At 38.9% G+C, this 27648-nt stretch overlaps 5 protein-coding genes across 7 annotated transcripts in view; 2 read left to right on the top strand and 3 right to left on the bottom strand.

Moving 5' to 3' along the window:
• si:ch211-145o7.3 (forkhead box protein N2) overlaps positions 1–810 on the bottom strand; it is a 4728-nt gene extending 3918 nt beyond the window's left edge. Inside the window, exon 1 of one of the 2 annotated variants that reach the window (XM_032527267.1) lies at positions 536–810. The gene's annotated coding sequence lies outside the window, so the exon portion shown is untranslated. The remainder of the gene's footprint in view (positions 1–535) is intronic. The other variant, XM_032527268.1, reaches the window with a different exon arrangement.
• A 971-nt stretch (positions 811–1781) lies between these two features.
• yif1a (Yip1 interacting factor homolog A (S. cerevisiae)) lies at positions 1782–7948 on the bottom strand. The gene is made up of 10 exons (XM_032527269.1): positions 7930–7948; positions 7733–7814; positions 7215–7266; positions 5837–6078; positions 4387–4491; positions 3619–3697; positions 3475–3532; positions 3212–3367; positions 2872–2965; positions 1782–2485 (listed from the first exon to the last, which is right to left on the bottom strand). The coding sequence occupies exons 3-10, from the start codon at positions 7243–7245 to the stop codon at positions 2327–2329; spliced, it is 924 nt and encodes a 307-aa protein (XP_032383160.1). The 5' UTR covers positions 7246–7266; positions 7733–7814; positions 7930–7948; the 3' UTR covers positions 1782–2326.
• A 3666-nt stretch (positions 7949–11614) lies between these two features.
• fosl1a (FOS like 1, AP-1 transcription factor subunit a) lies at positions 11615–15175 on the top strand. Of its 2 annotated transcripts, XM_032528255.1 has the most exons (5): positions 11615–11834; positions 11952–12062; positions 12442–12698; positions 13695–13802; positions 13896–15175. In XM_032528255.1, exons 2-5 carry the CDS (start codon positions 11957–11959, stop codon positions 14433–14435), a joined length of 1011 nt encoding a protein of 336 aa, XP_032384146.1. In that variant the 5' UTR covers positions 11615–11834; positions 11952–11956; the 3' UTR covers positions 14436–15175. The 2 variants fall into 2 exon arrangements, with proteins under 2 accessions (XP_032384146.1, XP_032384145.1); XM_032528254.1 differs by having other exon boundaries at positions 11616–12062.
• Positions 15176–16196: 1021 nt separating this feature from the next.
• On the bottom strand, positions 16197–18891 carry ccdc85b (coiled-coil domain containing 85B). The gene has a single exon (XM_032528256.1). It carries the CDS (start codon positions 18076–18078, stop codon positions 17470–17472), a length of 609 nt encoding a protein of 202 aa, XP_032384147.1. The 5' UTR covers positions 18079–18891; the 3' UTR covers positions 16197–17469.
• A 2659-nt stretch (positions 18892–21550) lies between these two features.
• On the top strand, positions 21551–26791 carry fibpa (fibroblast growth factor (acidic) intracellular binding protein a). The gene is made up of 11 exons (XM_032528200.1): positions 21551–21924; positions 22057–22141; positions 23428–23626; positions 23899–24025; positions 24395–24495; positions 24658–24791; positions 25348–25456; positions 25570–25633; positions 25707–25793; positions 25895–25992; positions 26520–26791. Exons 2-11 carry the CDS (start codon positions 22057–22059, stop codon positions 26587–26589), a joined length of 1074 nt encoding a protein of 357 aa, XP_032384091.1. The 5' UTR covers positions 21551–21924; the 3' UTR covers positions 26590–26791.
• The last annotated feature ends 857 nt before the right edge of the window (positions 26792–27648 follow it).

The raw sequence follows: 27648 nt of genomic DNA, 5'->3' as shown, positions 1-27648 counted from the left end.
CGATAAAGTTGAATCTCATCTAATTAAATCTAAAAGTTGTCAACTTGCACTCAAGACTGAAATCAAGTCGAGTCAGTTTTCTTTATATAGTCCATAATCACACATCAAAGGTTTAAAAAGGACTAAATGGAAAATGCGGTAGAAAATAAAAGTATTTCAGTTAAATGTTAGCTAGCCGTTCCCCTCCGATGAGCATCCCCTAACCACCAAATGTACAAAGTCTAAAATGTTTTGCACAGTAACCAACTCCCGTTTTAATACACACAAAACGTGCCCAGTGGACAGGTGGTCTATTAAAAAGTGATTGTTACTCGTAGATTAGTCAAAACAAACTATAACGGTAGACTTATTGCGTGTAAAAACAAATTAATAACGCCCTAAAAGTTAGTATGTGATGCCACATGGCTCTGCAACGCAGTTCAGGATGCAAATGGCGGAACAATATAAAGTTTCATTAAGCAAAGAAAGCCGCCTTTTCTTCTCACAGGTGATGTTAGCTAGTGCTTCAAAATGCATAATATGCACTTGTTACTCACCAAAACGATAATCCTTGCAGATTTCAGAGTTTATTAAATGTCCAAAACACGTCGCTCAAGAGTTAAAGGTGAAATTCTGGTGTTCAAAACTAGACTCGGAATCGGACACCTTTTCCTCAGTGTTCTGTTACCGTCAGAGGTCTCCATGGAAACGAAAAGGACGCTTTGCAGTGTGCGCGTTCCAAGGCGCGCTCCCACAAAGACAGTCTCACACCAACCAACAGAGGGGAGACAGACAGTATCCAAATCCATCAAGACAGTAAAGTCAAAATAGCAATACCCCTCCGAATGTAAAATGCCTCATTAATTACACTAACTTGCCAGTAGTGAAAGAAGTATTCAGATTTTAGCATGGCCAGTATAAAAATAGTGTTACAAGTAAATATCCTGCCTTTAAAACTGTAAACGAGTATCAACGAGATGTCCTTTAAAAATCAAATCGTCGTAGAGCAGCTTAATGACTGCTTTTGTCGCATAATATGTCATACTATTTGATTATTATTACTAATGCATTAAGTCCAAGCAGCATTTTATTGTTGTTGCAGGTCGAGCTGAGACCAATTCTAACTTATTTTCTATATTAATAAACTGTTGGGTTGCTTAAACAATAAAAATACATATTTTACAAGCTTGCGGTTTGTGTGTAAAAGCAGGGTAGCCAGTGACTATAAATTCCAATCCAAAAATAAATTCATTTTTTTCAGAAATGTAGTGAAGGTAAGGTATTAAGTAGCTTAAAAGGGTAATACAAGTAACTTAAAGGGATACTCAAGTTTAGTACTTGAGTTAATGAACTTGGCTAATTTTCACAATTGCAAATAGCTTACTGATCAATGCCAGCTCCACTTATGCATGTTTGCATGAAACACCCTATAATGCACTTATCTTTGTAATTACATACAATGGATGATACTTGCTGTTAAAATAACAATTTCTCTATGAAACATAAATTCATAAAACACACTGTAAATTCCCACAAAATGAAAATTCTAATGCAACATGCCAATACATTAAACTTGGGCATTAGCACAGAAATTCTAAGTTTATTTACTTTAGTTACTCTTCCCCTTTGAGAACAATTGTAAACTTTGCAACACATATATGTCAATATCATAGACTGTTGGCCAAATACTAAACTCTGGTGCCATCTTTAGAAGTTAAATCATCTTAACTTACAGTATTACTCAGAAGAAAAAAAAAAAATCAGACACAACAAATAAAAAATGTCTCAGAAACTGTTGAATGAATTGAATACACAAAGCTAAATATATTTATTTTTTCTCTACAAAAAATTCAAACATTGTCATGCTCTTTCCAATGTAGATAAATAAAATCCAAAACTCACAATAGAAAGGGGAATAATGCAGCAACATTACCATACCAGAAAAAAAAAAGTACTTGAATCATGTGTGTATGTGTTTTTTGTCTAGGTGGTATTTGTACTGTATTGTCTGGTGTAAATACTGTAGAGACACTTGAACTGAATCTGAGTAATGATTAAACAAGCCCTTTTGTTCGAAGTTAGATGGCCAAAATAAGCATTTGTCAGAGTCACTGTACACTAATGGTGAAAAAACAACTTCCAATGACACCTTTTCTGTGTCACACTTTGAAACCATTTCATTTTTAACATGTCCATCTGACAAGTTCAACACACGCTGCAGTTTAACACCGTCTGCACGTTTTAAGTTTACTGACAAAAAAGCGTATAAAGGCAGGTGTATAAACACTCAATAACCAAATGTTTGGGTCCAACACACTTGGACTTCAGGTTATTTAATGCTTCACGGTCACCTGACCAAGTGAGAGGTTAACCAATATATAATGATTGGCTGAAACACTGCAGTAGCCACGGTTATATAAAGGCGGAATTGAGGTTTGGCACTTGATCCAGTTACCATGGAGTCAGGGGAGAGAGAGGGAAGGATCTTCATTTTCAGAGATCGAACCTGAGAAGAAAGGAACATCTTTAAACCTGCAATGTCACGCTAACATAAAGTTTTTCAGTAAAATATTATAGCATACATAAAGTAGTAACTACATGTACTGTAGTTTATTAATGCAGTAGATCATGCTGAATAATGCAAAAAGCTGATGTATTTTGCTGTTCACTGGACATCTATCCTATCCTAACCTAAGGATTAGTGTGTACTGGCTGTCCTCTTTTCTTTGTGTATTCTGTATATTTGTTTCTTCAGTCTTCTCTTTTTAAACACAGAGGGAAAGAACGATTGAGATGGAAAAAACAGCATCAAATATGTAAATATCTGACCTACTCTGAACATAATTAATTACAATTAATCAGATTTTCTGTTCAATGACACCAAATACTTACAATGAAGAACATAAGGGCACAAGAGGACCAGGCAAGAGCCACGTAATACCCATCACTGCCAAACAGTAAACCACATAACACTGTGAAGATCATCCTAAAGAAGAAGCATAAAAAAACATATTTATACTGTTCTTCAATATGAATTAATGTACTCAACATGGACATTGTTACAGAATACAGACATTGCTGAATCAGAATAAATGTATCTACATCTTTGATTGAGCAGCTAATTGGTTTAGTTATAATCCAAGTTTAAGCTTTGGTCTCAAACTAACCCTCACAATGATTGGCTTTGTCAGCAAAGTAGAATTATATTCATCTTAAGTACCATGACATTTACCCAACATATTTGTAGCCACTGTAGGCAATGAGATCAAAGGTGGAGAGGTCGCTGTGGACTGTCAGCAGGTACAAACTCAACAACATCACCAAGACCTCGATGATGATCCACACAAGGGCGGTGCTGGCACACAGTCCAAGAACCTCTGGACTGAACCTTTACACAAAGACAATACACACTCCTTATTATCTTAATTTAATTGATTCAAAAAATATTTAATGTGGGTCATAAATTAAAATTCAGATTGAGGGAGAATAACTCACCGTTTTTGAATGCCGAGGGCCATTCCAGCAAGTAAAATGTAAGTAATGAAAGCCATTGCTTAAAGACAAAAAGTACACTTAATACATTATGCAGGCATCACAAATTGCTCTGCTATTGATTATTTTATATTCATAGACACTTACTCGGTATGTAAAGATCTGGTGCATTCACATCCTGTCTTGGAGTCAGTGGAGTGTCCCTATGGTAACGTACTTCCCAATCCTACCAAGAACACATAAGTACAGTATGAATCATCCTGCAGAGTCTAATAGTGTTATATGCAAATGATGCCTTTTTCCACCTAAAAGCTTACTTAGCTTACAAGATCAAAAAATTGGTTTAGACAATCACTATATTAAAAAAGTTCATTTACATGTCTTAAGACATGTCATGATTAAAGCTAAATGATAAATTAGGAGTATCTGCAATAGTATACATATTTTAAGTAAGAATGGAGTAAATACTACAATAGTATAACATTTGTAAAATATTACACTTACACAAAATGACATGCTGTGGGAAAAGTACATTAGGACAGGTGCCTCTTTAGTATGCCGTTTTGTGACCCAGGTCTTGAGGTGAGTTTGCACTCTATACAGTTCATACACTATCAGGGCACAGAATGTTTGGAGTGCTGACATAATTTACAATCTCAATAAGTTGTGTACTTGGTGTACACTGTGTTTTTCTGACCGCACTGGCAATCACAGCATTCAGATGTTCATAAATAAAGCTGAAGGGGTGATTAAGTGGCTGATTATCTTGTTTGCATTATTAAAATTGTGATAAGTTGGTGAAAATATGACACCATGGAAAATTATCAAGCAGGTTATGCACGCTTTTAAAATGTTTTGTGTTGTCCTGTACGTGGATGTAGGACAAAGTCTGATTGGATGAATGGCTCTGATTACCTGATGCGTGTAAGGGAACATGAGGATCATAAGTTTCTTCAATACATATCTAGTGTCGACGGCAAAGAAGTATTTCAGCTTGTTCACAGACATGAATCTGCTGATCTGAAAGGCAAAGGAAGGGCAAACATACATTAACAGATTGTGAGGTGCCAAAGTTAATAAATACAGTTGAGTTATAGTCATTTTAAAAGGGGACATATTGCAGTATTCATACTTGTTTTGGGTTTCAAACGTTAACATGCTTTAATGTTCAAAAAACATATTATTTAACTCATACTGTCTGTCTGAATATACCTGTATTCACCCTTTGTCTAAAACGCTCCATTTAAACGCCTGTCTCTCTAATTGGTCAGTGTTTCCGGATTTTCTGCAACTGAACACTTGAAGTTTCTGCACCGTCATTGCCAGAAGGGGGGCAAGGGGGGCAGGAATATGATTGCCCCCCCCCCCTCCAAGAAATCAAGCGGAATAGAAAATGATCTGCTTGATTAAAAACCTGTCCACTAACAAATGACACATCTTAGACATTAAAAATAATGAAATTGTGAAAAGGCTCTGGGTATGACTAATATCAGGCAAAGGTGCATTGGAGAGTAGCTGAAAAGCAGAAATGTATTAGACTGCTTCTGGAGAGTGACCATGTCAGTGAAGAACAATTCAAATCAATTCAATTTTATTTTTATAGTATCAATTCTTAACAAGAGTTTTCTTGAGACACTTTACAGATAGAGTAGGTCTAGACCACACTCCAGAATTTACAAGGACCCAACAGTTCTAGTAGTTTACTCCAGAGCAAGCAACGATGAGAGAGTGGCGAGGAAAAACTCCCTTTTAGGAAGAAACCTCGGACAGACCCGGGCTCTTGGTATGGTGGTGTCTGACGGGCCGGTTGAGGTTGAAATGAATAGTGGCAATAATAATCACAGTAAGAGATAATGGAACAGTGACTAAAAATAGTAGTTTGTTGTAGTTCATGGCACCAAATGAACTACTACATGAACACATATGTATGTTTCTCTAGCTCAAAAAACTTCAAATAATGAACTTTTTAAAATTCACTTTCTGGGACGAAAAATTAAATTATATTGAGTGGCGTAAAAAACGTGCACGAAGGAAAACGTTTGATTTTTCACCATTGTAAAATTGTTGTATATTACATTACTCTGTACTCTTGTTTAGAACTATTATCTTGCCACATTAAGGGCCAGTCTGTGTCTAGATGCCGGGTCAAACTTCAAAACCTTGTACAAATGGTACAAGTGTGTATGGGTCCGTCAACTTGTGATTGAATCACACAACACACATTTTTGTGGGAGGTTTAAAGTCGTGCTAATTGTCCAATCTAGGCCTTGACCTTTTTTATACGTTACTGGGTTAACACCCCATCCTGCATACAGTAGCAGATCATATCTGAAGGAACCCCATAAATATCACTGCCTTTCCTTACCTCTTTGTTCACCATATCTTTTCCTTGGTTGGCTAATGAGGAGCCGTACATCATTGCAGCGTTGGCCATTGGGTCAGCAAACAGGTCAGGTCCAGCACCTCCTTGCATGTTATTTGAGGGTCCTGCCATATTGTACCCAGGAGTGTAGTATCCTTGACTGTTCATTGCTGGTGCTGCAGAGCTGGTGTCATCAAACAGGACAGAATCTGCTGTGGGGGGAGCTGCACGAGCTCTCGGTTTAGCTGTGGAAAAGATGGAGACAACAGAGTAAATGGAGGGCATTTGAATTTATATTTAAATGACTTTGTTGATATTTCATGGAGTTACAAGCTTATTATCCACATTATCAAATATAAAAATACACTGAAATCCACCGAAATTGTTTAATCACTTAAGACATTCCAATCATATCAGGTCTTTCCCCAAGTAAAAGAGAAACAATACTCTTTGATGACCAAGATAACACAAGGACACTGTTAAAGGGATAGTTCTGATCTTTTGAAGTTGGGTTGTATGTGGTACTTATCCATAGTCAGTGTGTTGCCTACAGCACATGGTAGTCGGCATGTACCCAGTTTGCAGCAACAGACCAGAGTACTGATACTGAGGCAAAGCAATTAACTACTGTGGACGAAGCCAGGTGCAAAAGCGTATTTTAACTGCCTAAAAAAATCTGTATCGGTTTAAGTGCATAAACTGAATATTTTCACCACTTTACCTTGCTGTCAGACAGCCATTTCCTTTCCACTGAGGTCTCTTGTATAAACTGCTGAAAGTCTGATCCAAACAGCTGATCTGTAGCTGTGTTCAACTTCATGGAGAGTTTGGAGGCTGTAGTTTGTGGTGCCGTTAGATTGTATTGTCTTATTGTTTACAGTAAAATCTTAATCGTGCTGTTTGTTTACATGTGTACAAACCTATATCTGTACATTGTAGTCAAATATTTATGTTAACCTTGTTTTTAGCCATATGTCTATTTCTGTGTAGGTACTTTAAGAGCAAAAAAAATCTGCAGTCATGTTCCTTGTATGTGTTCACACGGTTCACACCTACTTGGTCATTAAAGCTGATTCTGATTGGACTGACTGGTGTCTCTGATATTTTGTCCACCCCGTTTATATCAGCTAGGGTAAACATTATAACCCAAAAGCAGGTAGGATTTATTCAAGTACTGGTATATAGGACTGCATTAGTTTTAAACTGGGATATTTTAGTGTAACGTTGGTTAGGTCACCAGTCTTGACATTAGTTTGTTGAGCTCTGTGGGTCTAGCTCTAGAAAGAAAATAGGAAGTAGAAAACCATATAGGCGGATACTTTGCAAAGTTTTACAGTAAGGATAAGTGATGGTAAAACACTGTGATTAATTTTCCACTTACTTGCTCGGTACCCCTGATGTGGCAAGTCCATTATGACGTTCGCTGACGTTAGCTGAAAATAAAAACATTGTGACGACGTTATCAAAACATTACATTTTATTTTACTTAACGCTTAACGTTAGCTAGCTAGTTAGTTAACGTTACATTGATTTCGCTATATTTGGTCAGATAGCTAGCTGATTAAAACACTGTGGTGTTATACCACAGCATTGATAGCATTAAATTAGGTAGCGTTACATGACACCAGTAAGAGGCTAGCTTGCAACACTTTATGCTACATAACCTACGTATAAACATATTATGAAACGTTTACCACTGCTGCTAACGTTACCAGTTAATGCTAGCTACCTAGCTAGACGAGCTAAGTTCATAACATCATATTTTAAAGTAACACTCGGTGCAGCCACACAGGTGATACACACATATTCAACAGTGGCATTTCATATGTCCACGCAGTTTGTCCAATGGATAATGTTCTGAACATGAAGTAGCTAAATAACGGGCAGAAGAGCACTTACCTGCACAGCTAGCTACGTGGCTATCAGACTGGCTTGGCTGATCCCACCCATGATCCACTGCGGTTGGTTGACATCAGTGTGCCTGCGTGGCAGAAAACGATACAAACCATGGAAGTACACAGTTGTATACTACCCAAACCTCCCACGTAGGCTCCCAATGCACAGAGCAAAGTGTGTAAATCATGTGTAAATCTTACTTTCCTTACTGTTTCCTAATATCGATGCTTAACTGTCTGTTGGGATAGCAGGAAAAGTTACATTTCAACTTTAGGAGCCACGAACTTAAATACACTTTAGCAGGAAAACAACAGACGTAACAGGAGCATAAACAAGACGCAATGTATCTTGTTTCCCATAATAAAACCACATACGCCATTGTTATCATTACAGGTTAATGACTAAAGTCAAGATAGATTTAAAAAAATAAATAAATAAAAAGGTAAATATTGTACTTTATGTGTACTTATTTACTCTGTTCACATTTTCAAATTTCAAATATATCAAACTCCCCACATGCCCCATCCTGGGCAGTCCTCTTCCTTCAAGCTTGATACAGATGGTCCTGTACACTATGCCAGCCACGTGGTCAGGCGTTTCAGGTGGAATGTACTTGCTTGCATTTTACACCCTGCTGATTTGTGCTGGACTGTCTCAGGGGCATCTTTACACAGCCTGCTCCTTGGGTCCTGTCTGGTAGAACGCGGCCTCTATTGTCTTGTGCTCAAAGCTTGTTCTTGTGCTGCCATGATTAGTGCCTCTGTGCTATCTTTCAGACCAGCCTTTTCCAGCCACTGGTTTGATATAAGAAATGTTGTTAGACATTTATGATGGTTCCTCCTCGCCAATGCCTCTTCATCACTGGGTTTCTGCTGCCTGAGATATTCACTTAGCAGGTCATCACTAGGGGCCATCTTCCTGATGTACTCCTGGATCTTTGTTGTTTCATCCTGAATGGTGGCTCTGACGTTCCTGTTACTAGTCCTCGGCCACCCTCCTTCTACTTGGTGAATAGTCTTAGGGTGCTGGACAGCTGGACTTAAGGTGAAACCCTCCATTCATTGTGAGATGCTTTCTTGTCCTTATCCTTTGGTCAGGTTATTATACCTGCTGTGTGACTGGCAGTGCATGTTTGTTGATGGAAATTGTTCTTACCGTTCAGCTGGCTCTTCAGGATCTGTGTAGGTACTTTACACTCTGTTGTTATTACACACATGCTCAGTAGCTACCTATACATGTCCTAAATGGAGATATGTCAGAGTGGGGGGGCTGCCCATGGAAAGGCGCCCTGAGCAGATGGGGGTTTAGTGCCTTGCTCAAGAGCACCTGGGCAGACCACCAAACCCTGACCTACTGACTGAGCTACTTCCACCCCCAACTGCATGAAAGTAGATGACGTTACCATTACTCCTGTCCATTCCTACTGTAAGGGACAGTATGAATACTTTTACTTCTATTACCTGAGTACATTTTACGGCTAATGCATCTACTTTAAAGATGTTAATGCCAAGCTGACATACATTCATATATTATATTATGTTTCCCACACCATTTACTGTATTTGAATTACAGTAATTTAATATTATTCCAATTAAATTAATTAAATTGAAGTCATCCTTAATTAATAGTATTAGTAAACATACATAGTTGACATACATACACTATATGAACATTACCTCAATCAACCATGAGCTACACAGTCAGAACTGTCTTTGTACAGGCATGAGCAAAATCACACAGTACAATCACATTAATATAATCTTAAGTATGAATTGACAATATGTGAATTTCAACACCCAGTAAACCAAGTATATGTAAGTGTGTGTGTGGCAAAAGGTTGCTGGTATGCTCTGTGAAGCACATTAAGTGGGAGTGATGCGTGGGTGGGTGTGGGGGAGTTTTTTATGGTGAGTAACTGGTCATGGAATATAAACTTCCTTTATCCACTCTTGGAATTTGTAAACGTTTGTAGGGAAAAATGTGGAGTTAAACAAAAAAATAACAACTTACACCTCACTTTACTATATACATAAACTTTAAAACTTAAACCTAAACTTAAAACAAATGTATTCACCAAAATGGTCTCTGATGAAAAAATAACAACTCACACCTCACTTGACTATAGACATAAACTTTAAAACTTAAACCTAAACTTAAAACAAATGTATTCACCAAAATGGTCTCTGATGAGCAGACATTTCCTTGTCAAAAAGACATGAAAGAAACAGCTGATGGATGAATGAAGGTGTAATCATGGGAAGGTGGCCAACATGTCAGGACATGTCAAAATTACAGACATTTCAAGTGTGGCATCATTTCATTCCTGAAGCTTTAGTCATAGGGCACTCACCTTTACCCCAGTTTCCCTTCATATGTAACCATCAACCACATAAAAAACCTGGGTGTGTGTCCTTGTTATCAAAGGGTGTAGTATTGCTGAAATCTGAAATATGAGAAATGGGCCATAGGCTTTGTTAAATGACATGCTCCTGGTAGTTTTAGTTTGTGTTAATTGTCTCTATTCTTATTCATAAGAGACAGAAGGCCATAATTGAATGTCTTCATTTTTATGTACATGAGGATTATTTATCTGCACATTCTTTCTCTTTTTTTCTTCTCAAAAAAGGACTACAAACTGTCTATGCAATTAACTTCAGTAATTTTTTTAAACACTTGACAATCCTTTTTCCTGTGAGAAGAATTAGCAGCAATTTGAGACACTGGTGCATCAGCAGTCAGGAGAAATCATCCCTTGCCGGGAACTCTGTCCTCGGGGACTGCAAGGTCAGCAGCTGTTGTGACAGACTAAGTTTACCGAATCTACAGCATGCAGTTTTTGAATCTTTACTAGGTGCTATATTGTGCTTGCGAGTAAAAAACAGTCATTGAAAAGGATGGTGGTATAATTGAGCAGCTTTTTTTGTGGCGTTGCACTGACTCATCTCCACAGGCATGCACGCACACTGATGTGGTTTGTAAAGTGAGAGTGACTGCCAAAAACCCCAACAGAATTTAGCAAATGTACCCAGCTTTACCACACTTTAAAATCTGTTTCATAACTGATCCTGTAGCTCATATGCAACCTGGAAATTCATGTCTGTGCTCTGAATAAGAGTAACTCTCAGTCCTGACATGGGGAAAGAATGGATGGAAATGGTTTACTTTTGTTATGTTGAAGTGTGTATACTTTTACAAGTACATTTGTAAGTCCCCAATTTCATGTTAACATATTAATAAGGTTTACTTTTCATTAATTAACAAAGCTGATCAAATACAGGTAGAATAAAAAGAACCGTTTTGTAAGCCCACACAAGTATGTAAAAAAAAGAAAAAGAAAGGTATAACCTAAATAAATATAAAAAAACACCAGTGGCCACAAGCATAAAATAATAAATTAAACGTCTAAGTCAAGTGTTCTGTACATTGTAATATATCTGCTACAAAATCCTAAATCTGCTTTTATTTTGTAATTTTGTAAAGTTAAATAGTGATAAACTTGTAAAACGAGTGAAAAGTGTTATTCTATTCATTTTGCTTGTTGGTACTGAAATGATCACACAGTGTTCTTGTCTGTAAAAAAACAAAAAAAAACAACAGCAAATATTTAAATAGCTTGTACAATTATCATACTTTTTTACTTTTTACGTTGCCCAAGTAGATTTTTACTTAACATATTTCACCACAGCGTAAATAAATTATTATGCAAGTGACTGTGCTTCCACCGGAGTAGGAAATTGGTAGGAAATAGTAGTAGTTTCTGTATGAGGAATCCCGTGTGCTACTCTGAGGAGGAAACTCTCACCATATATGGTCAATGACGTCACTGAGCATGGTTTGATCCGTGCGAGGTTCCAGACAACATTATTTCCCGTAAATACAGAGGGGCGTGGCGAACATATAATGCCTCTTTAAGAATTTACAACTTCACCATCATTCCCAGACTTTGGCTTTTAAATGTATGACTAGAGACGACAGGATGTACTGAAGTGGCTTTCAGAAGTTTTAAGGAGATTTGAAAATAAACAACGCGATATTTTGTTTCTTGGTCCCCCTTGAAGACACATCCGTTTGGACTCGACCGATTTGACCGATTTACCGCAATAAAGTGGGCTTACCCAGAGTTTGAATTGACACACGAGATTCATCTGAAAGTTCTTTCGTGGGACCTGAAGACTTTTTACTGTAGCCTCCGCTGGGTTCAGTCTTCTTTTTATTTAAACAGAAAGGATGTATCGAAACTTTGGGAGTCAAGAGAGAGGCAACCCGGCGTACACAGGCAGCGTCTCTGGGTCAAACACCCTAGGAAACACCAGCACCACCACCACAGAGCAGGTTGGTACTCTCATTAAAGTAAGCTACAGGTTTACCAAGGCAGTTTGGAGTAATATCGGTAAAACAGAAAGTAAACTTAACTGTAAACGTTTTAAAAAGTTGTGAATTTCAAGCTTCAGTAAAGTAGGCTAGTAGGCTACACCTGTAATGCTCTTAGTGTCACATCATGTGTCATTTTTGTGTAGATACACAAGTTATTGTACTGTATGTAATAAGTCAAACTCAACATATATTAACAACCATGATAATCTTCATCATTCTGTTCATTTTTATTTGGATGACTTTGAACTCGACCCAAGAAACCATGTGTTTGTTATTGATCCTATTACAGTAGCCTAATCCCACTAACTTTATCCACATTTTTCTTTTTAATCTATTCTTCCAGAAGTTTACAATGTCTGGCAGCAGTCAGTTTGTACCAAGCCTCAATGCCATCACAACCAACCAGGACCTCCAGTGGTTGGTCCAGCCCTCCATCATGCATCCATCGGGCCCTTCACCATCTCCAGTACCTCCCTACCCAACCCTCTCAGGGGCACGGCCTCTGGGTCCACCACCTTCCCATTATCTGAGACCAGGGGTCATAAGAGCAGCTGCAAACACTACTGCTTCAACAAGGCGCCGGAACGATGAACATGTAAGAAAGTAGTCCTTATCAGTCTGAAACTTGATGAACACATATATACGCTGGTATACTGGGAGTCATATTTTCCCCAGAGGAGATGCAGATAGTGAGGTGTGGACAGTAGCTCAATCATTCCTATGTAACCAGTGTGTAATATCCTGTAATACTCTCTGTGTCATTTCCTAAAGACTCACAGTACACATCAGATGAATCCATTTCGACATAGGGTAAGATAAAGAGATTTATTTGAATTCATTATTTAAATAAGTTTAAAAAAGGAAAAGTTGCTCTACAGAGACAAACACACTGTTTATGTTGTTTGATGGTGTTTACTTTGAGTTGATGTTGACCCACTGTTTGCAAAGATCTGCTTTTTGTTAGCATGTTACATGTCAAAACAAGATATCATAGATGTTAAAGTGAAGTTAAAGTTCAATGGAACTTTAACCTTAAGAACCATCATGTTTGTCACCACTACAGTATTGTTTTTTGGTTTCGCCATTGGCGCACCTTGGCACACATCCCTGTTGCAGTTTTGTTCTTGAAGTTGTAATTTAATGGTACAGGAAGTAGACTGTCATGTGACTCACAGGGGCAAGTCATGTTCTGTGACTCACACCTGAGTCACTGCTGGGGTCTGAGCGTGACTCATCACCCTGAAAGAGCGGGAAATCTTAGATCAACTGCAATTATTCAATAGGGTGGATGAAGTCAGAGTTAGGGTGTTACAAAGGTACAAAAGCAGACATTTCAAAATCATTCAGCTGCCATTAGTGTGATGACTCAGTGCACACACATGGTGGTAGTATTTCTCATTTGTCATGTAGTCTATGGTGGACTCCCAACAAGTCACACCCCATGCATTTGATAGTTTGAGTTTGTTTCACGAAGCAAGCAAGTTTCACAATCTAACTTAAGACATTAAATGGGGTTTGGAGTTTTGACTTACTGTGTGAGGTTAACTTATTTGTTGTATTGTAATCTTGGTTCCTCTCTCTCTCATCAAAGTTATCCCAGGAAGAGATGGAGAGACGTAGAGTAAGAAGGGAGCGGAATAAACTGGCAGCAGCAAAATGTCGCAATCGCCGCCGGGAGCTGACAGACACACTGCAAAATGTGAATAAACATTGTACATTTATCATAACATTAATACTTAAAAAATATATGAATTAACATATGTCTGTCTTTCTCTGCTTTCCCCTGGTGTAGGAGACTGACCAGCTGGAGGATGAAAAGTCCAGTTTACAGAAGGAAATAGCTGAATTACAAAAGGAGAAAGACAAGCTTGAGCTGGTCTTGGAGGCTCACCGTCCCATTTGTAAAATAGCGGAATCAGATTCGGATTCAGACCCAAATCCATCAAATTCCTCTTTGGGAGGCATTAAACTGGAACCACAGGACTTTAGCAGACCTGGGCCCTCAACCACAGTACCAAGAAAGACGGAGAAGCCTAAACCAAAAATAACCATCCCCACCAACCAAGTGAAATTGACTGGATCTGCGGTTGCCACTGAATCGGAGTCTCTCCACACACCGGTTCTCACATCCTTCACAGCTGGTATGGTTTTCACCTACCCCTCTGCTTCTTTAGACACCAGCGGCTCCATCACGTCCCATGCTACAACACATCAGGGAAACATCCACCAGTCTCAAGCCCCAGAGCCCTGTGGGATAGCTCATCGCCGCAGCAGCAGCAGTGGAGACCAATCGGATCACTCCCTGCACTCCCCAACCATCCTGAGTCTGTGATTGACGGCCATGTCATCCTGGCAAAACACTAATGCTCATTTTATCATGTGTGATCAAAAGAATCTGTGGGAAACATGAGAGAAATGAAGATGATGATAACCATTTCAAAAGCAGCTGCGTGCATCTGCTTCATTTCTTCTCTTTAGAAAGTTGATTATTTACTTAGATAATATGCTAATTAGTGGCACTATAAGGATATGGATGTTACACTCTTTTTAGTATTTATATAAATATAAAGCCGTTATATTCCTCATTTTAAAACCTATCAAGTAGAATGAGTATATTTGAGGTGTATTATGAAAGCATTGCATGCAGAATTATAGATTTCTACAAGCCTTCTAGAAATAAGTGATAACTCCATCAAATAATATATTTATACCAATTATTCAGTAAATTTCATTTAATGACTTTGTTACATTGTCATGTTATGTAACACTTTATAAACGTCCTCACAAAGGGAAATAGAGTACTTACAAATGAATTGTCTTTATTTTTATGAATATTTTAAGAATCCTAATATTGTCTATGCAAATTATTGACCACTAAGGCTGGGCCGTAGGAGTTAATATAGATTATATCGTCACATATTTATTTTTTAAGAGTGTAATATATTTCTGTTAACGTTTTTATTGTCCCTGACACAATAAACTGTTTCGGTGGGAAGTGCCTTACTTTGATCTGTTGTCGAAGCTGTACTACTTCACAGACAATAAAGAGCAAAGGTTCTTAACAATGTGAAATTTGTGGTGGTGTAATATTATTTTTCTTTTTAAAAACAATCATAAGGAGGATACAGTTAGACTGAAATGCATCTTAAAAGCAACACAGTAATCAGATTCAATTGAGCATAAATCATTTAAACTGTAAAAAAAAAAAAAAATGTTTGTGAACATTGAGACACCAGAATAACCCAAACTAAAACATAAATACAGAAGGACTGACAGGGTATTGGATTTTTTTTTGCGTTTAATTTGACTAAAGATAAAGCTAGATATTTTTTGGCTGTAGCTTCTTCAATGTGAAGGATTGACTTTTTTTTTTTTTAAATATATATATATAATTGTAAACTGAATATTTTTGTGTTTTGGACTGATGGTGGGGGGGGGGGGGACAACCTTAGACTCTGGGAAATTACAATGGCCATATTTCTTTCCCATTTTTAAAAGATTTTATACATAAAGTAACTCATGAAAAAAATAACCTATAATGAAACTAATCAACCTTTTTAGTGTGACTTAGTCAAATGTTTGGATTGTTGCAATATATACTGACACACTCTTATGACTGATCTATACCCCTCAACTGTGAACACTGTGTTAGTTACTCCATTTCCCAAAAATGAAGCAAATCTCTTGCTAATACATACATGGCTCAGAGGGCATTAGATTGCTCCACTAAAATGGAGTCAGAGAGAGAAATAGAGATGGAATGAGAGTCAGATTGAGAGCTCGAGAGCATGAGGGAGAAGAAAATCAGTGTGTATGCTGCTGTCAAAGGCTGCCTGTGCATCATTAAGTGGCTAAAAGCATTACTGCTCTCTTCAACTCTCCAGACAGTGCAAATAGGGATCCAAAAATAAAACTGATGAATATCCATAAAGTCAGTCTGTGTGACATGACGGGAGCATCAATCACGCGCAGCTGATTCAGACACAAAGGTCAAAACAAGTGCAGAAATCAATCCTTCACTCGGCATCATGTAAATGTGTAAATGTTCATTTCTGCAAAGTCAAACACACAAAGAAAGGTCAGAACAGCAGCACAAAGTGTCATACCCACTGTATTTAAAGCTTTTCTATGCACTACGAGCATAGCCCACCAATAAACAGCCAACGACAAAATAAATCCTCTCTAATCCATTTGCATTATCTATGATTTAAACTGAAATTGGTTAGTAATGCTAGTTAATACAGATAAATCAAGATAAAGAAGGGTCAAAGTTAAGGTTATCCCTAATGTTAACGGGGTAAATACAAAGCATGAGTTACAAAGCTGAGTTACAGAAGACAAAGCTGCCAACTTAAAAAAAAACTCTGTGATATGCTAATTAAACATCAACAACAATGTTAAAAAAAAATGTAACAGAAGTGAATTTAAACAGATTGGTTCAAAAAGAATAGAAACCATTACAACGTGTAGACCTTCCAGTTTGATACAAAAGGTTTCCAGTTGGATTTTTTAAAAAAGTGACCGAACTTGTTTAGTTCAGCTCTGAGTGAGGTCCAAGGACATCTGTCATGTCTGATCAAAACCTTAACGCGTGTGCTGGCTCTGCCCCGGCTCTCGCACATGTACATTATGCACAGCAGCCCCACCTATACAGTAACCCTGAAGGGCCTTCACATCAGACTAGTTAACAGGCCTGTACAAATTGTGACAATCATCATGCACATATGGCACTCCAATCCTGTCCTGAGGAAGAGAGTGCATAAAATATTACACATTATTGGGCATCTAGCAAAAGCAAATATCAAATAGTTTCGTTTTTTTCTTTTATCACAATTCATCTGTTTCAGTGCTATTGGAATTCAGTGGACTAAATATGGCTCAAAACTGGATTGAAATGAATCTTTAGATCTGTGATTTAAAGACCCATGGTAACACTGTCCAGTGCAATAGAAAAAAAGGCTTCTACCAGTGTAGGCTAGTCCAGTGCATGAGATCAATTTATATATGTGACCCACCTTTGTGGCCCCATTTCTTTTTTTTTTCTTCAACAACAGACCACTGAAAAAAGAGAATTCCCCAAAACAGAGGAGTCATTAGAAAAAACACTGTAAAATTTAGATACATTTTCATCTAGCAAACATCTATTAAATGTCTTTGTAAAGTCCTGAAAATGTCTATAGTGGCAAATTCTTTGTCAAGTTAAAACCAAGTGACACACAACTTTGCAGCATTCAGAAAGCCCTAATGCTTTGCACCAAAGTGATTTGTCAGACACAGCTTCTATGTCTCAGTTCTGTCCCACACATCACACCTATTCTACAGATTCCTTTTCTGGAGAAGCCCTGACTGCTGACATAAACCTGCCATCAGTCATCAGGTGAGCAAACCAGGTGGAGCTGGTCTGGGCTTCCCACGCTGCCTGTGCTGGAGCTTCCGTCCCCCAGGTCCCGGGCCACCATGCAGGGCATGCTGAGCTCGGTGGACCCACCGGGGCTGGAGTCACTCCTGCTGACACACTCCTCCTCCAGGACCAGGCACAGCTCTTTCAGGTCTAAATTCTCCTTCAACAGCCCGTCCTGCATGCGCTCCAGGTCGGCGAGCTTTTTCAAATAACCGCCCAGGTCCTCCCGCATCACTTTAGCCGCGTGATGCCCAAACAGCTGCCATTCCCTGGCCAGCTTCTTCACTTTGAGCCGATCGTCGTCCAAGAAGCAGCACAGGTCCCGCAACTCCCCGTTTTCCTCCTGCAGGCGCTGGTTGATGACTTTCAGTTCCCTGATTTCGAGGAGGTGTCCCTGCAGCTGTTTATTTACCTCTTTTATCAGCCGTCCTCGCTGGATGAGAGCTGAGATTTTCTCCGACTCCTCTTTACGCAGCCGGCTCACCAGCTCCTCTTTGGAGCACGCCAGCAAATCCTCGTCAGACATCTTTGACAGCTCTCTATCTCTATTTATTAGCTCACCTTCGCTGCCCATTTTCTATTAAACGCCTAGCCTACACCTAGAAGGTAGGCTACCTGAGAATATATTAAAAGCGCTGAGATGTAGCTGGATGCTTCAATGCTCAACACAGAGTCATCAGATCCTCTTCCTCTGCATACAGTGTTTTCCAGATGTCATGTAGCCTATGCAATCACAAGAGGCCAAATCATTCCATAACATGTGATTTCTTTATTTAGATGGCTTTCTTTAGATGGACTAATTTGTGCTGAACCCAGTGTCTGCGTGGAAGATACCTTAATGAGGTCGTGGAGGAAAATGAGGCGCAAACCTCCATTAATGTCAATCTGTCATCCTCTCAACAGCAGGCTGCGTTCTCCAAAGGCCTCGTGGAATTGGCTTCAACTGTCCTTATGTTACTTCCACTCGCAGTATTTTGAAGGCAACAGATGCCCCGTGGACTCTTTTGTACTGTTTGTACAAAGGCCCGGTCGATCCACGGAGGCTTAATCCAGCAGCCTCGGAAACACACCCAGCAGATGTTGAGATTTTACATCGCTGGCATCGTCTCATCAGGCTGTGCTCCGATTGACTCGCTGAATGAACACCGTTCCCCGTTGGCTGGAAGATGAGTCCGTAGGCCTACGGTGCAGCAGCTTTTTACAAACGATTTATTCATTCACACTTTTGATTAAAAAAACAAACAAAATAAATTAAAATCCAATCTCGCCCTTTATCCGTTCAAAATAAGTGCATCATTTCTGCTCATCCACTGGGGCTGGACTGTTACCACAACAATGTCCGCCTCCGCCACTTTCACGGCTGACTCCGTTGAGCAGCAAGCTGGGTGTCAAGTTGGACACTTACGCAATCGGAAGTCAGTCTTAGCCGCCTTCAAAATAAAATAATTGACTCTTTACATTTTAGTGAAATATGTGGCAGTAGGCCATTGTATTTAACTACATTGTAGATCTAGATGTTTTACTTCACGCCGTGTTTACTTTTATTGATGGTGTCTTCTTCGGGTTTCAGTGCAATTATGTTCCTCAACAACATTGGTTTTATTTTGGGTGGTTTTTCACTTTTAAAGATGCCTGCTTTAACGCTTTGGTTTGACAGTAATCAGACCTATTTGTGGTTTCCTCTGAGGTTAACAGTGGCTATTCGCATACCACAGCCTACATTTGGCACTTATGGTAGTAAATGGCAACATAGACTCGACCAGCTCAGCGATCTAGCCACTGACTGGCCGTCTCAGCTGCATTATGAAAAATATTACGATGTGAGAGTGAAGAGCTGCTCCATATACGCTCTCTCGGGGATGAACGTGTGCGCCCCCATTTGGATTCAGAAACATATGCTACTTTTACCTTTATCGTGCTATGAAACCGAAACAACATGGATAAGCACAATCCAAACAGGGAATGAGTAGGAAAGGCCTGTGTGGAGCCACTTCCTCGGCGGGGGGTGGGGGGGAATCGACCAGATCTTTGCTATCACCAAGCATTTGCAAAACATGGAAGATGTCTGCAAAAGCTCTACGTGCCTATGAGTTCACTACAAAGAAAGAAGTAGGCTTACAGTACAGTAGGCTACAGTTATCATGAGTGATTCCTGGTTGTAGGTTACTCCTTTCATTTCAATGAACACTGGCGGAAAGTGTGACTGCAGGCTTTTTCCATGGGTTTATGCTGAGGCATTCAGCCACATCCTTCCGCTCTCTGTCCCACCTCCATTGTTTCATTGAGGCCGTAACAATGTAGGGTGTTAACCAAGCAAGGGGGGGGGGCAGGGAGTGGAATCAGGGTGTCATGTGGGGTTAGAAATGAGAGTAACCTAGGCTATTGACGTGCAGCGAGAGATCCGACAAAAAGACACGTTTTCCCTTATGTAGTGATTTTGAAGGACACATGCAGAAATACAGAAAGGGAGGGTGAGTTGAGGGATTTGCAGGGATTTATTGAGATTAATCGCCAGAGGAAAAGAGAGCAGAGTGTGTACACGCAGCTAAACCACGAGGGCCTGGTGCACACACAAAGGCCTTTTTTTTAATCTGACAACATGTTAAAATACAGAAACTAAGAGCAAAAATGGGAGGGCAAAGATCAACAACGAGCTACTGCCCGGCGGACAAAAGCGCCGCGTCTTACTTAAAATGAATGGTATTGTGTTGTGATCTCCATGCATTGCACAGTCCGTCACTTAAAGATAGCCTACAGCTGGCAAGACATATATGCCAACTGCCTATATAACCTATAGGCGCACTCGGCGATGGGAATCCGGTTTTGCCAATAGGGTCAGACAGGCAACAATCAAGACACCCGGAGGTAGGCTAGCCCTATCAATTCAGCAAACATGATGAAACTGGGAACATGCTTTCCATAGCTTAGGCCCTGCTAATGGAGTTTTGACAAATTATTGAAGCCTATTATTAATAGGCTACATTATCCCTAATTGAAAACAATTGAATTTCATTGATAGTAACCTACAAAACGCTGTGCATTAGACCTAGTGCTTTTATTGATTGATGTTCTGTTAAATGTTTAAGCAATTTGGTCTGCACCGTATTCACTGGTCAGTAAAATGCCTTCTCGTAACACTTTCTAGTTTTAGCATAATCAATACATATTATTATTATTATTATTAACAATAATAATATTTTATGTATTATTATTAATAAAAATAACAACAACAACAACAACAATAATAATAATAATAATAATAATAATAATGTGCGTTATTAGTCTATGTGGCACATTTTACCCATAAAGGATGAGGGACATATTTGCCTGGGCTCTACTGTGCCTGCAGCCGTGGAACAGGCAGAATGGTTGCTACACTGTTGCGATAATAGAACGTTGGAACGTTCAGTGTTGTGGCGTCAAAACCGGAAAAAGAACGCAGATAAGTAAGAATGTTGAAGAAGCTCTGACAGGGGAGGTATTCGGGAGGTACTGGAAGTGGATAGTGGACGCTAGCGCAAAGATGACTCTACCGCTATGATAGTTTCAAAATAAAAGCATAATTTCTACAAATAGGTTACTTGACCAAAGAAACTTACATTTTGTGGGAAACACATTATTCTACAAAAATATTATGCATTCTGAGAAGTAGGCTAGCCTATGCGGTGATAAAAAAAATAAAATGTGTGCGCGGATCCATGGTATGGTTAACACACACTGCGTCTGCGTCTCATATTGGTAGACTACTGCACAATAACAGGCTGCTGCGTGTGAGAGCACGTCCTCTGGTCTGCACTTCAACAATATATGCATATTTTTTATAAAACCTATGATAGCAACGTTAATGAACATTACAACAGTAAACATTGAATAACACAAGTTCAAAATAGCCCGAGGTAGGCTACACGTATTATGAAAAATAAAATAAGGCAAAATATTGAAATGAATTCTGTATACAACAAGACCTTTTTTTAACATTAGCTGTCTGCTAAAAAGAAAAAGAAAAAATTTAATTATTTTACAGTCTGTTCTGCTTCTGTGACGTAACAAACCGGAAGTTAGAGTAGCATGACTGCTGTTGTTGACACTGAGCATCCATAGCAATACAGTAATGCTAACGTTTGGTAGATGTTCGTGTTTTAAACCACGTGCGCTAGTTAACTGATTTTGCTGCCTTGATAATTTGGTCTTAATTTACCGTTTTGTTGTCTGGTTGTCAGTTTCGTCTCCGCTGAAGCTGCTAATTTTGCGACCTAGCTAGCTAGCATAATAGGCTAGCCTTTACTATAGATTACGTCAACGTCAGTTGGCGGATTAGGACGCCATGGAAAGAAGATTTAAGTTCATCCAATAGAGTTTAACAGTATATTTGCATATCAGCTTTTATTGTAGCTTGGTGCTTGAAACTGCCTAAAACAAGGTATAATGTGTGTGTTGGTACTAAAAATGGCGTTTAGCTAATCTGGAAGCTGATTTTTGATGGCTAATTAAAATAAACAAACGTTAGCTAAACAAAGTTTAACACACTTGCTTTTACTGTGCTTCCACGCAGATGGCAGTGGAGTTGGATGTGTTCGTCGGTAACACCACTATCATGGATGAGGAGGTTTACCAGCTCTGGCTGGATGGATACACAGGTATGTGTCACACCACAAATTGTTGGGTGTCTGTGTCACAATGTACTTCAGGAGACATACTGATGAGTAGGGGTGCTTTTACACTGTCCTGGTTTGTTGGAGTTATCTCACAAAGATCAATACAGTGTTTGTTTTACTGGAGTTTGGTTAAAGGTCCCATGAAATGGTGCTCTTTGGATGCTTTTATATAGACCTTAGTAGTCCTCTAATTTCGTATCTGAAGTCTCTTTCTCAAAATTTAGCCATGGTGCAGAATTACAGCCACTAGAGCCAGTCCCACGATAAGCTTTCCTTAGTATGTGCCATTTCTGAATCTGTAGCTATTGAGGAGGGGGGGTTTGGCCTTGACCAAATGACACTTTGCTTGTTTGTAAGCCATGATGTCTCTCTTTCTCATGGGCAGGCCAGATTCTCTGGGTGGGCAATGGAGTTTATTTTACTGACTTTTGTTGTGTGTGATAGAATTGGAAAACACATAATGCAAACTACAATGAGCTGCACACATATTTGGCATTCTCATCGACATCTTGAACATAATGATGGAGTGGCAATTCAGTGCTGCTCTATGTTCACACCTAGCCTTGCATTGCCCGACCTATCTCCACAGCACTGCGAAAGAAGGTCTGGCCCTTCCACACAACCTTCCTGGATAGAACAAAAACATGCTCTGGTTTATTGGCATTTCTTTTTTTTAACCCGGGCCCGCTGCGTTGAGGAGTAAACCTCTATATATGGGCAACTGAGCTATCCGGGCACCCGCGTTTCTTTAAACCACTCACAATTGTCTTGGGCGGAGCTAAGCTCTAGATGCAACGAGTGTGGCTCTTTAAAATTGTCTCGGGAAGGAAGTTGTTTAGATGAAACATTTGCCCCCTGTGAAAAAAACGCCACATACAATATTAAATGAAGTTAACTGTTCAGACAAGGTCCCAAAACGTCCCAGTTAGAGAGTAAATGCCGTAAATACATTCTTTGTAAATCTTTACAACCATTCCCCAAACAAGCCAAGTAGGTCTGCCTCGGTGCATGATCCTTGAATCTTGCCATTTTCAGCCTGTAACATTGCTGAGAGGTTCCGGTTAATGCAGCTCAATCCGATCGGAGTTTAAAGTTAACTCAAGGAAAGCGGAAAGTGATAGACATCCGGAGGAACTGGAACTATCCCGTAAATGAACCGTCGTCAATATAGACCAAGTCACACCTAACCAGTAGTTTTATGAGTACATGTTGTTACACAAAACTAAAGCCATGGTTGGATCACCAAGCATGTCTGATTTATCTGACAGTGAACGATGCAGTGAAGGTGCGAATGGAAGGAGGAGTGATGGAGGAGTGTGAGGCGAGTGCAGATGTTCTGCTGAGTGACACCATGGACCAGTACAGGACTTTCCATATGTGTGAGCGTCTGCTGCACAGTCCATCCAAACTAGCCAACCAGCTACTGTTCCAGATCCCACCTAATCGACAAGCCATGCTCATAGAGAGGTGCAGTAATGATACTCTCAGTCATTTTCATTTAATTGTCTGATATGTTTCCAGTGTCTGATGAGAAGATCTCATTGTCAACAATCAATGGTTTATGTATTTTTCTATCTTTTGAATATGCCCCTTCCTTGAAACAAGGGATTCTCATGTCAAGGCAGATGTTACCATGGCATGCATTTGGTATTAAACACCACTACTTTATTTTTGTTTCCTGGCATAGTAAATGAGAATATATTATGCTTACAAGTTTCCTTTTTTGCCTTCTTGTTTAGATACTATGCCTTTGATGATGCTTTTGTCCGTGAGGTCCTGGGAAAGAAACTCTCCAAAGGGACCAAGAAAGACTTGGACGATATTGGTGCCAAGACAGGTGTGACACTGAAGAGCTGCAGACGACAGGTAAGAGCATTCTGAACACCACGACTGTTCACCTAGTCTTTAAATGGTCTGGGCTCACTGTGTATCAGAAGAGTCTGCAGCAGTTTTAAATTATAATTTTAGTTGTGAAACCAGCATGATTTGTTCCTGGTCCTGATCTGACTTTCAGTTTTGTACTGGCTATTGAATGTGATACCTTGACTGACTAACTAACTTTATTATAGTTATGTTTGTTTTGAGTTTCAGTGACAATCGGAATTTCTGCAACTTTTGACATTTTATATTAACATCTTTTATGTCTAATTTATTTTTTTGTGCAGGTTTTATGCAAGTCATGTTGTTGTAACTTTAGTAAGTCTCCTGTATTTCTCCTCCTGTGTTTAATTTCAGTTTGACAACTTCAAACGTGTTTTTAAAGTTGTGGAAGAGCTGAAGGGACCCCTGGTGGAGAACATACGTCACCACTTTCTTCTTTCTGACAAGCTTGCAAGGTAATCTGTGTGAAAAGCAGAGTACAATATTTATTTTCCAAATGATTGGTAATGCTTCAGTTGTGTTTTGTTGTAGTTTTTATGATGATTTACTACATGGGTTTGTATTTTGTTTAACTTTGTTTTTTTTAGCTCCAATAATGCGTCTTCTGCTTATTTCAGGGATTATGCTGCCATTGTTTTTTTTGCCAACCATCGCTTTGAGACAGGGAAAAGAAAGCTGCAGTATCTCACATTCCAGGACTTTGCTTTCTGTGCTGGGCAACTTATCAGCAACTGGACCGTGGGGGCTGTTGGTGAGCCATTTGTCTTGTTTCCTTTGGCCGTTTGCTGCCATTTTTATCTGAGATGTAAGGGACATGTATAACATTTAGATCAGCTATGTGACAGATATTTCTCTAATCTTGAACTATCTCAGTGTGCTTTTAGTTTGAGGCTTACAGATAGATAAAACATTAGTGGTAAATCCAAGAACAACAAAAACAGAAAAAAACATTGGAAAATGTGAGACAAAATATACAAAGGGCTTAAAATATATTTCTCACATAAGAAAAGGTAGGCTGTTGATGTTGGTTATTATACAAAAAGGAACATTTGGAGCATTGCCTCCTTCAGTGAGTCCCATTGACCACCAGAGGTCCTTCAGGTTTTGCAGATCCTCATTAGAATGAAGATGAATTCAACTTTGTAAGTTACCAATTAGTAATTAATGTCAGTTAATGTCAGTTAACATATTTAATTAGGTTAGGCAGAGTCTGAAAATAATTGTAACAAAAATAATAAGCTATGATAATAGCTCAAAACATCCTTTGAACGGAAATTGACATTGTCTGACTCAAGTTTTCTTTGTAGATAACATGGTGGAAGACATGGACGTTGATCTCGATAAAGAGTTTTTACAAGAGCTGAAAGAACTGAAGGTTTTAATCACTGACAAAGATCTGCTGGATCAACACAAAAGGTAACAAAAACACACATTTTTTGCTTATTACTGAACTTTTTACTAGCTTTTAATTACAATTTAATCTGCACTCTCTTATTGACAATTTCTCTTTTTCCTTTCTCTCTGTTCAGTCTGGTCTGTACAGCCCTCAGAGGAAAGACTAAAGCTTATAATGAGATGGAGGCTAATTTTAAGGTGATACACACTCATAATATTAAAATGTAACTGACTTCTACAATGAAAGTAATATAATTCTTCTTCTTTGTAGAATCTTTCAAGAGGTCTTGTCAACATTGCAGCAAAGTTAACCAACACAAAAGATGTCCGAGATTTCTTTATTGATCTTGTAGAGAAGGTGTGTACTTCTACAAAATGTAGTTTCTTTGTTTTCCAGGTGTTTTAAGCAAATGAAGTCAGCCTTTGAGACTTTCTCCTCCCCTCCTTTTTCTCCCCCAGTTTATTGAGCCGTGTCGTTCAGACCGATGGACAGCTGCAGACATGAGACTCTACCTCACTCACTACAATAACTCTGCACACATACTTGACACATTCAAGTGAGTTAATGTGCTTTTATTTTGCAAAGCTTTTCAAATAGAGTGTTATCCCAAGGGGGCAACCCCTACTAAAAAAATGATTTTCTTTTTGTAGATCTATTTGAGAAAACTAATAGACTGAATATTATATACATTTTTTGCAGTCATTGAAGCTGCTCAAGCATAAAGTAGTATGTTAAAATGCTCTCTAATATTGCCGTCTCTGTTCTACCAGTGGGTGTCACCCTATCTTGCCTCTGATTTCTTAAACTGTAGTTACCTTGTTTCTCATGCAAACACTCTGGAATGTAGTTAAGGGTTTACACAGCCCTACACCACTACATGCTTAACAAAGAGATATTCATAAAAAGAAACATAGACACCACCCCCCCCCCCCCCCCCCCCATTACATTGAGTGGACAAAGTTAGCCTCATTTAATCTCTTCACCCAGATTTCACAATTACAGTTTGCATGAAACTTACAGTACCTCTTGCTCCATTTACTTAAAGTTTGCTTTCTTTCTGTCTCTCTGTTTTCTGACCCTCAGACATCAGGCGGTGTGGGACCGATACATGACCGTCATCAAAAGCTGTATCTTCAAAATGTATCACGACTGAAACATTTGTTTTTTGCTGCTCGCCCCTCATTTCTCCCCACTTTTCAGTAGGTTTGTTTTCTGGATGTCCACCCCTTCATTTTGTGCTTTGTTCAATCAGCTGTGATGAAAATTCTGCCTTTTAAGGCCCATTATTGCTTTCAGCCTCCCTGTTTGCACCCATTGTCCCTGCAGTGTCTGTAAATAAAATGAACATATTTACATCAAAATGTCATTCTGATGGTTTTATCTTCTGTGTTATATGGAAGAATCATTAACCTATGATCTAGTGATTGTTGGATGGAGATGAAAGACAAAGAGAGAGAGAGACACAAATCATGTGCACAAGTGAAGATTGCAGACCTGTAAAGCCCCACTTCATCACTCTAAACTGTATTAGTGTTTTAAATTTTAAATACAGCTAGCAGACTACATGCGTCTTGGATTGAGACCTCTGCCCGTGTTAGTGTGTGGTCATGGGAATAAGGCACCAGCCAGGGGGGCACAGTTGGTCCAGCTTGGGGGTTGTCAGTGTGACTTTTAACAACATTCCCTGTAAAGACAGCTGCCATCTCTACCACCACCCAGAAAGATGGGACAGATAAACAATCTGAGGGGAAGTAAAGATATTTAAAACAAAGATTTACTTTGAAAAGTCAGGAGAAAAAAACAAGATTTGCTCCCATATTGTTAAAAATAGAATACTTGCAAACTCTAAGAATATAAAGATTAGTATGTCAATAAAGGAAATATTTGGTTGTAAACTTTAATGCATGCGCTCATTCTGTAATGCGTGTTACATTTCTCAAAGTATCTTGAAATGATGCCTGCAATTATAGTATGATGCTTTTATTTAGTTGGAAATACAAGTTGACTTTAAGTTGAGTCAGACTTAAACTAATAAAAACTAATGTGGGATAAGCAACTTAACAGAAAAATATTGCGGAAAAAAAATTGTGCAATAATGGATTAATCATGTACAAACAGTGCAGCAAAGTTGGTCAAGAGTAACTATAGCATTTTATTTTTTCTGTTTTATCCCAGAAATAATACAGTCTATTCTGAGAAATAGGTCTTCACT

This window comes from Etheostoma spectabile, chromosome 10, assembly GCF_008692095.1.
Source record: "Etheostoma spectabile isolate EspeVRDwgs_2016 chromosome 10, UIUC_Espe_1.0, whole genome shotgun sequence".
Classification (NCBI taxonomy): domain Eukaryota; kingdom Metazoa; phylum Chordata; class Actinopteri; order Perciformes; family Percidae; genus Etheostoma; species Etheostoma spectabile.
The sequence above is the reverse complement of the archived record's forward strand: the minus strand, read 5'-3'. Positions and strand labels throughout refer to the sequence as shown.

Bases quoted from the DNA above. Each gene is read 5' to 3' on its own strand.
- ccdc85b (XM_032528256.1), bottom strand. From the start codon at position 18,078: ATGGGCAGCGAAGGTGAGCTAATAAATAGAGATAGAGAGCTGTCAAAG.
- fibpa (XM_032528200.1), top strand. From the start codon at position 22,057: ATGGCAGTGGAGTTGGATGTGTTCGTCGGTAACACCACTATCATGGAT. The intron at 22,142-23,427 runs GTATGTGTCACA...TTTATCTGACAG, and splicing joins CTGGCTGGATGGATACACAG to TGAACGATGCAGTGAAGGTG. The intron at 25,457-25,569 runs GTAACAAAAACA...CTCTCTGTTCAG, and splicing joins CTGCTGGATCAACACAAAAG to TCTGGTCTGTACAGCCCTCA.
- yif1a (XM_032527269.1), bottom strand. From the start codon at position 7,245: ATGGACTTGCCACATCAGGGGTACCGAGCAA. The intron at 4,492-5,836 runs GTAAGGAAAGGC...TTTGCCTTTCAG, and splicing joins AAGATATGGTGAACAAAGAG to ATCAGCAGATTCATGTCTGT. The intron at 2,486-2,871 runs GTAAGTATTTGG...CTTTCTTCTCAG, and splicing joins GTGCCCTTATGTTCTTCATT to GTTCGATCTCTGAAAATGAA.
- fosl1a (XM_032528255.1), top strand. From the start codon at position 11,957: ATGTATCGAAACTTTGGGAGTCAAGAGAGAGGCAACCCGGCGTACACA. The intron at 12,063-12,441 runs TTGGTACTCTCA...TTAATCTATTCT, and splicing joins CACCACCACCACAGAGCAGG to TCCAGAAGTTTACAATGTCT. The intron at 13,803-13,895 runs GTGAATAAACAT...CCCCTGGTGTAG, and splicing joins TGACAGACACACTGCAAAAT to GAGACTGACCAGCTGGAGGA.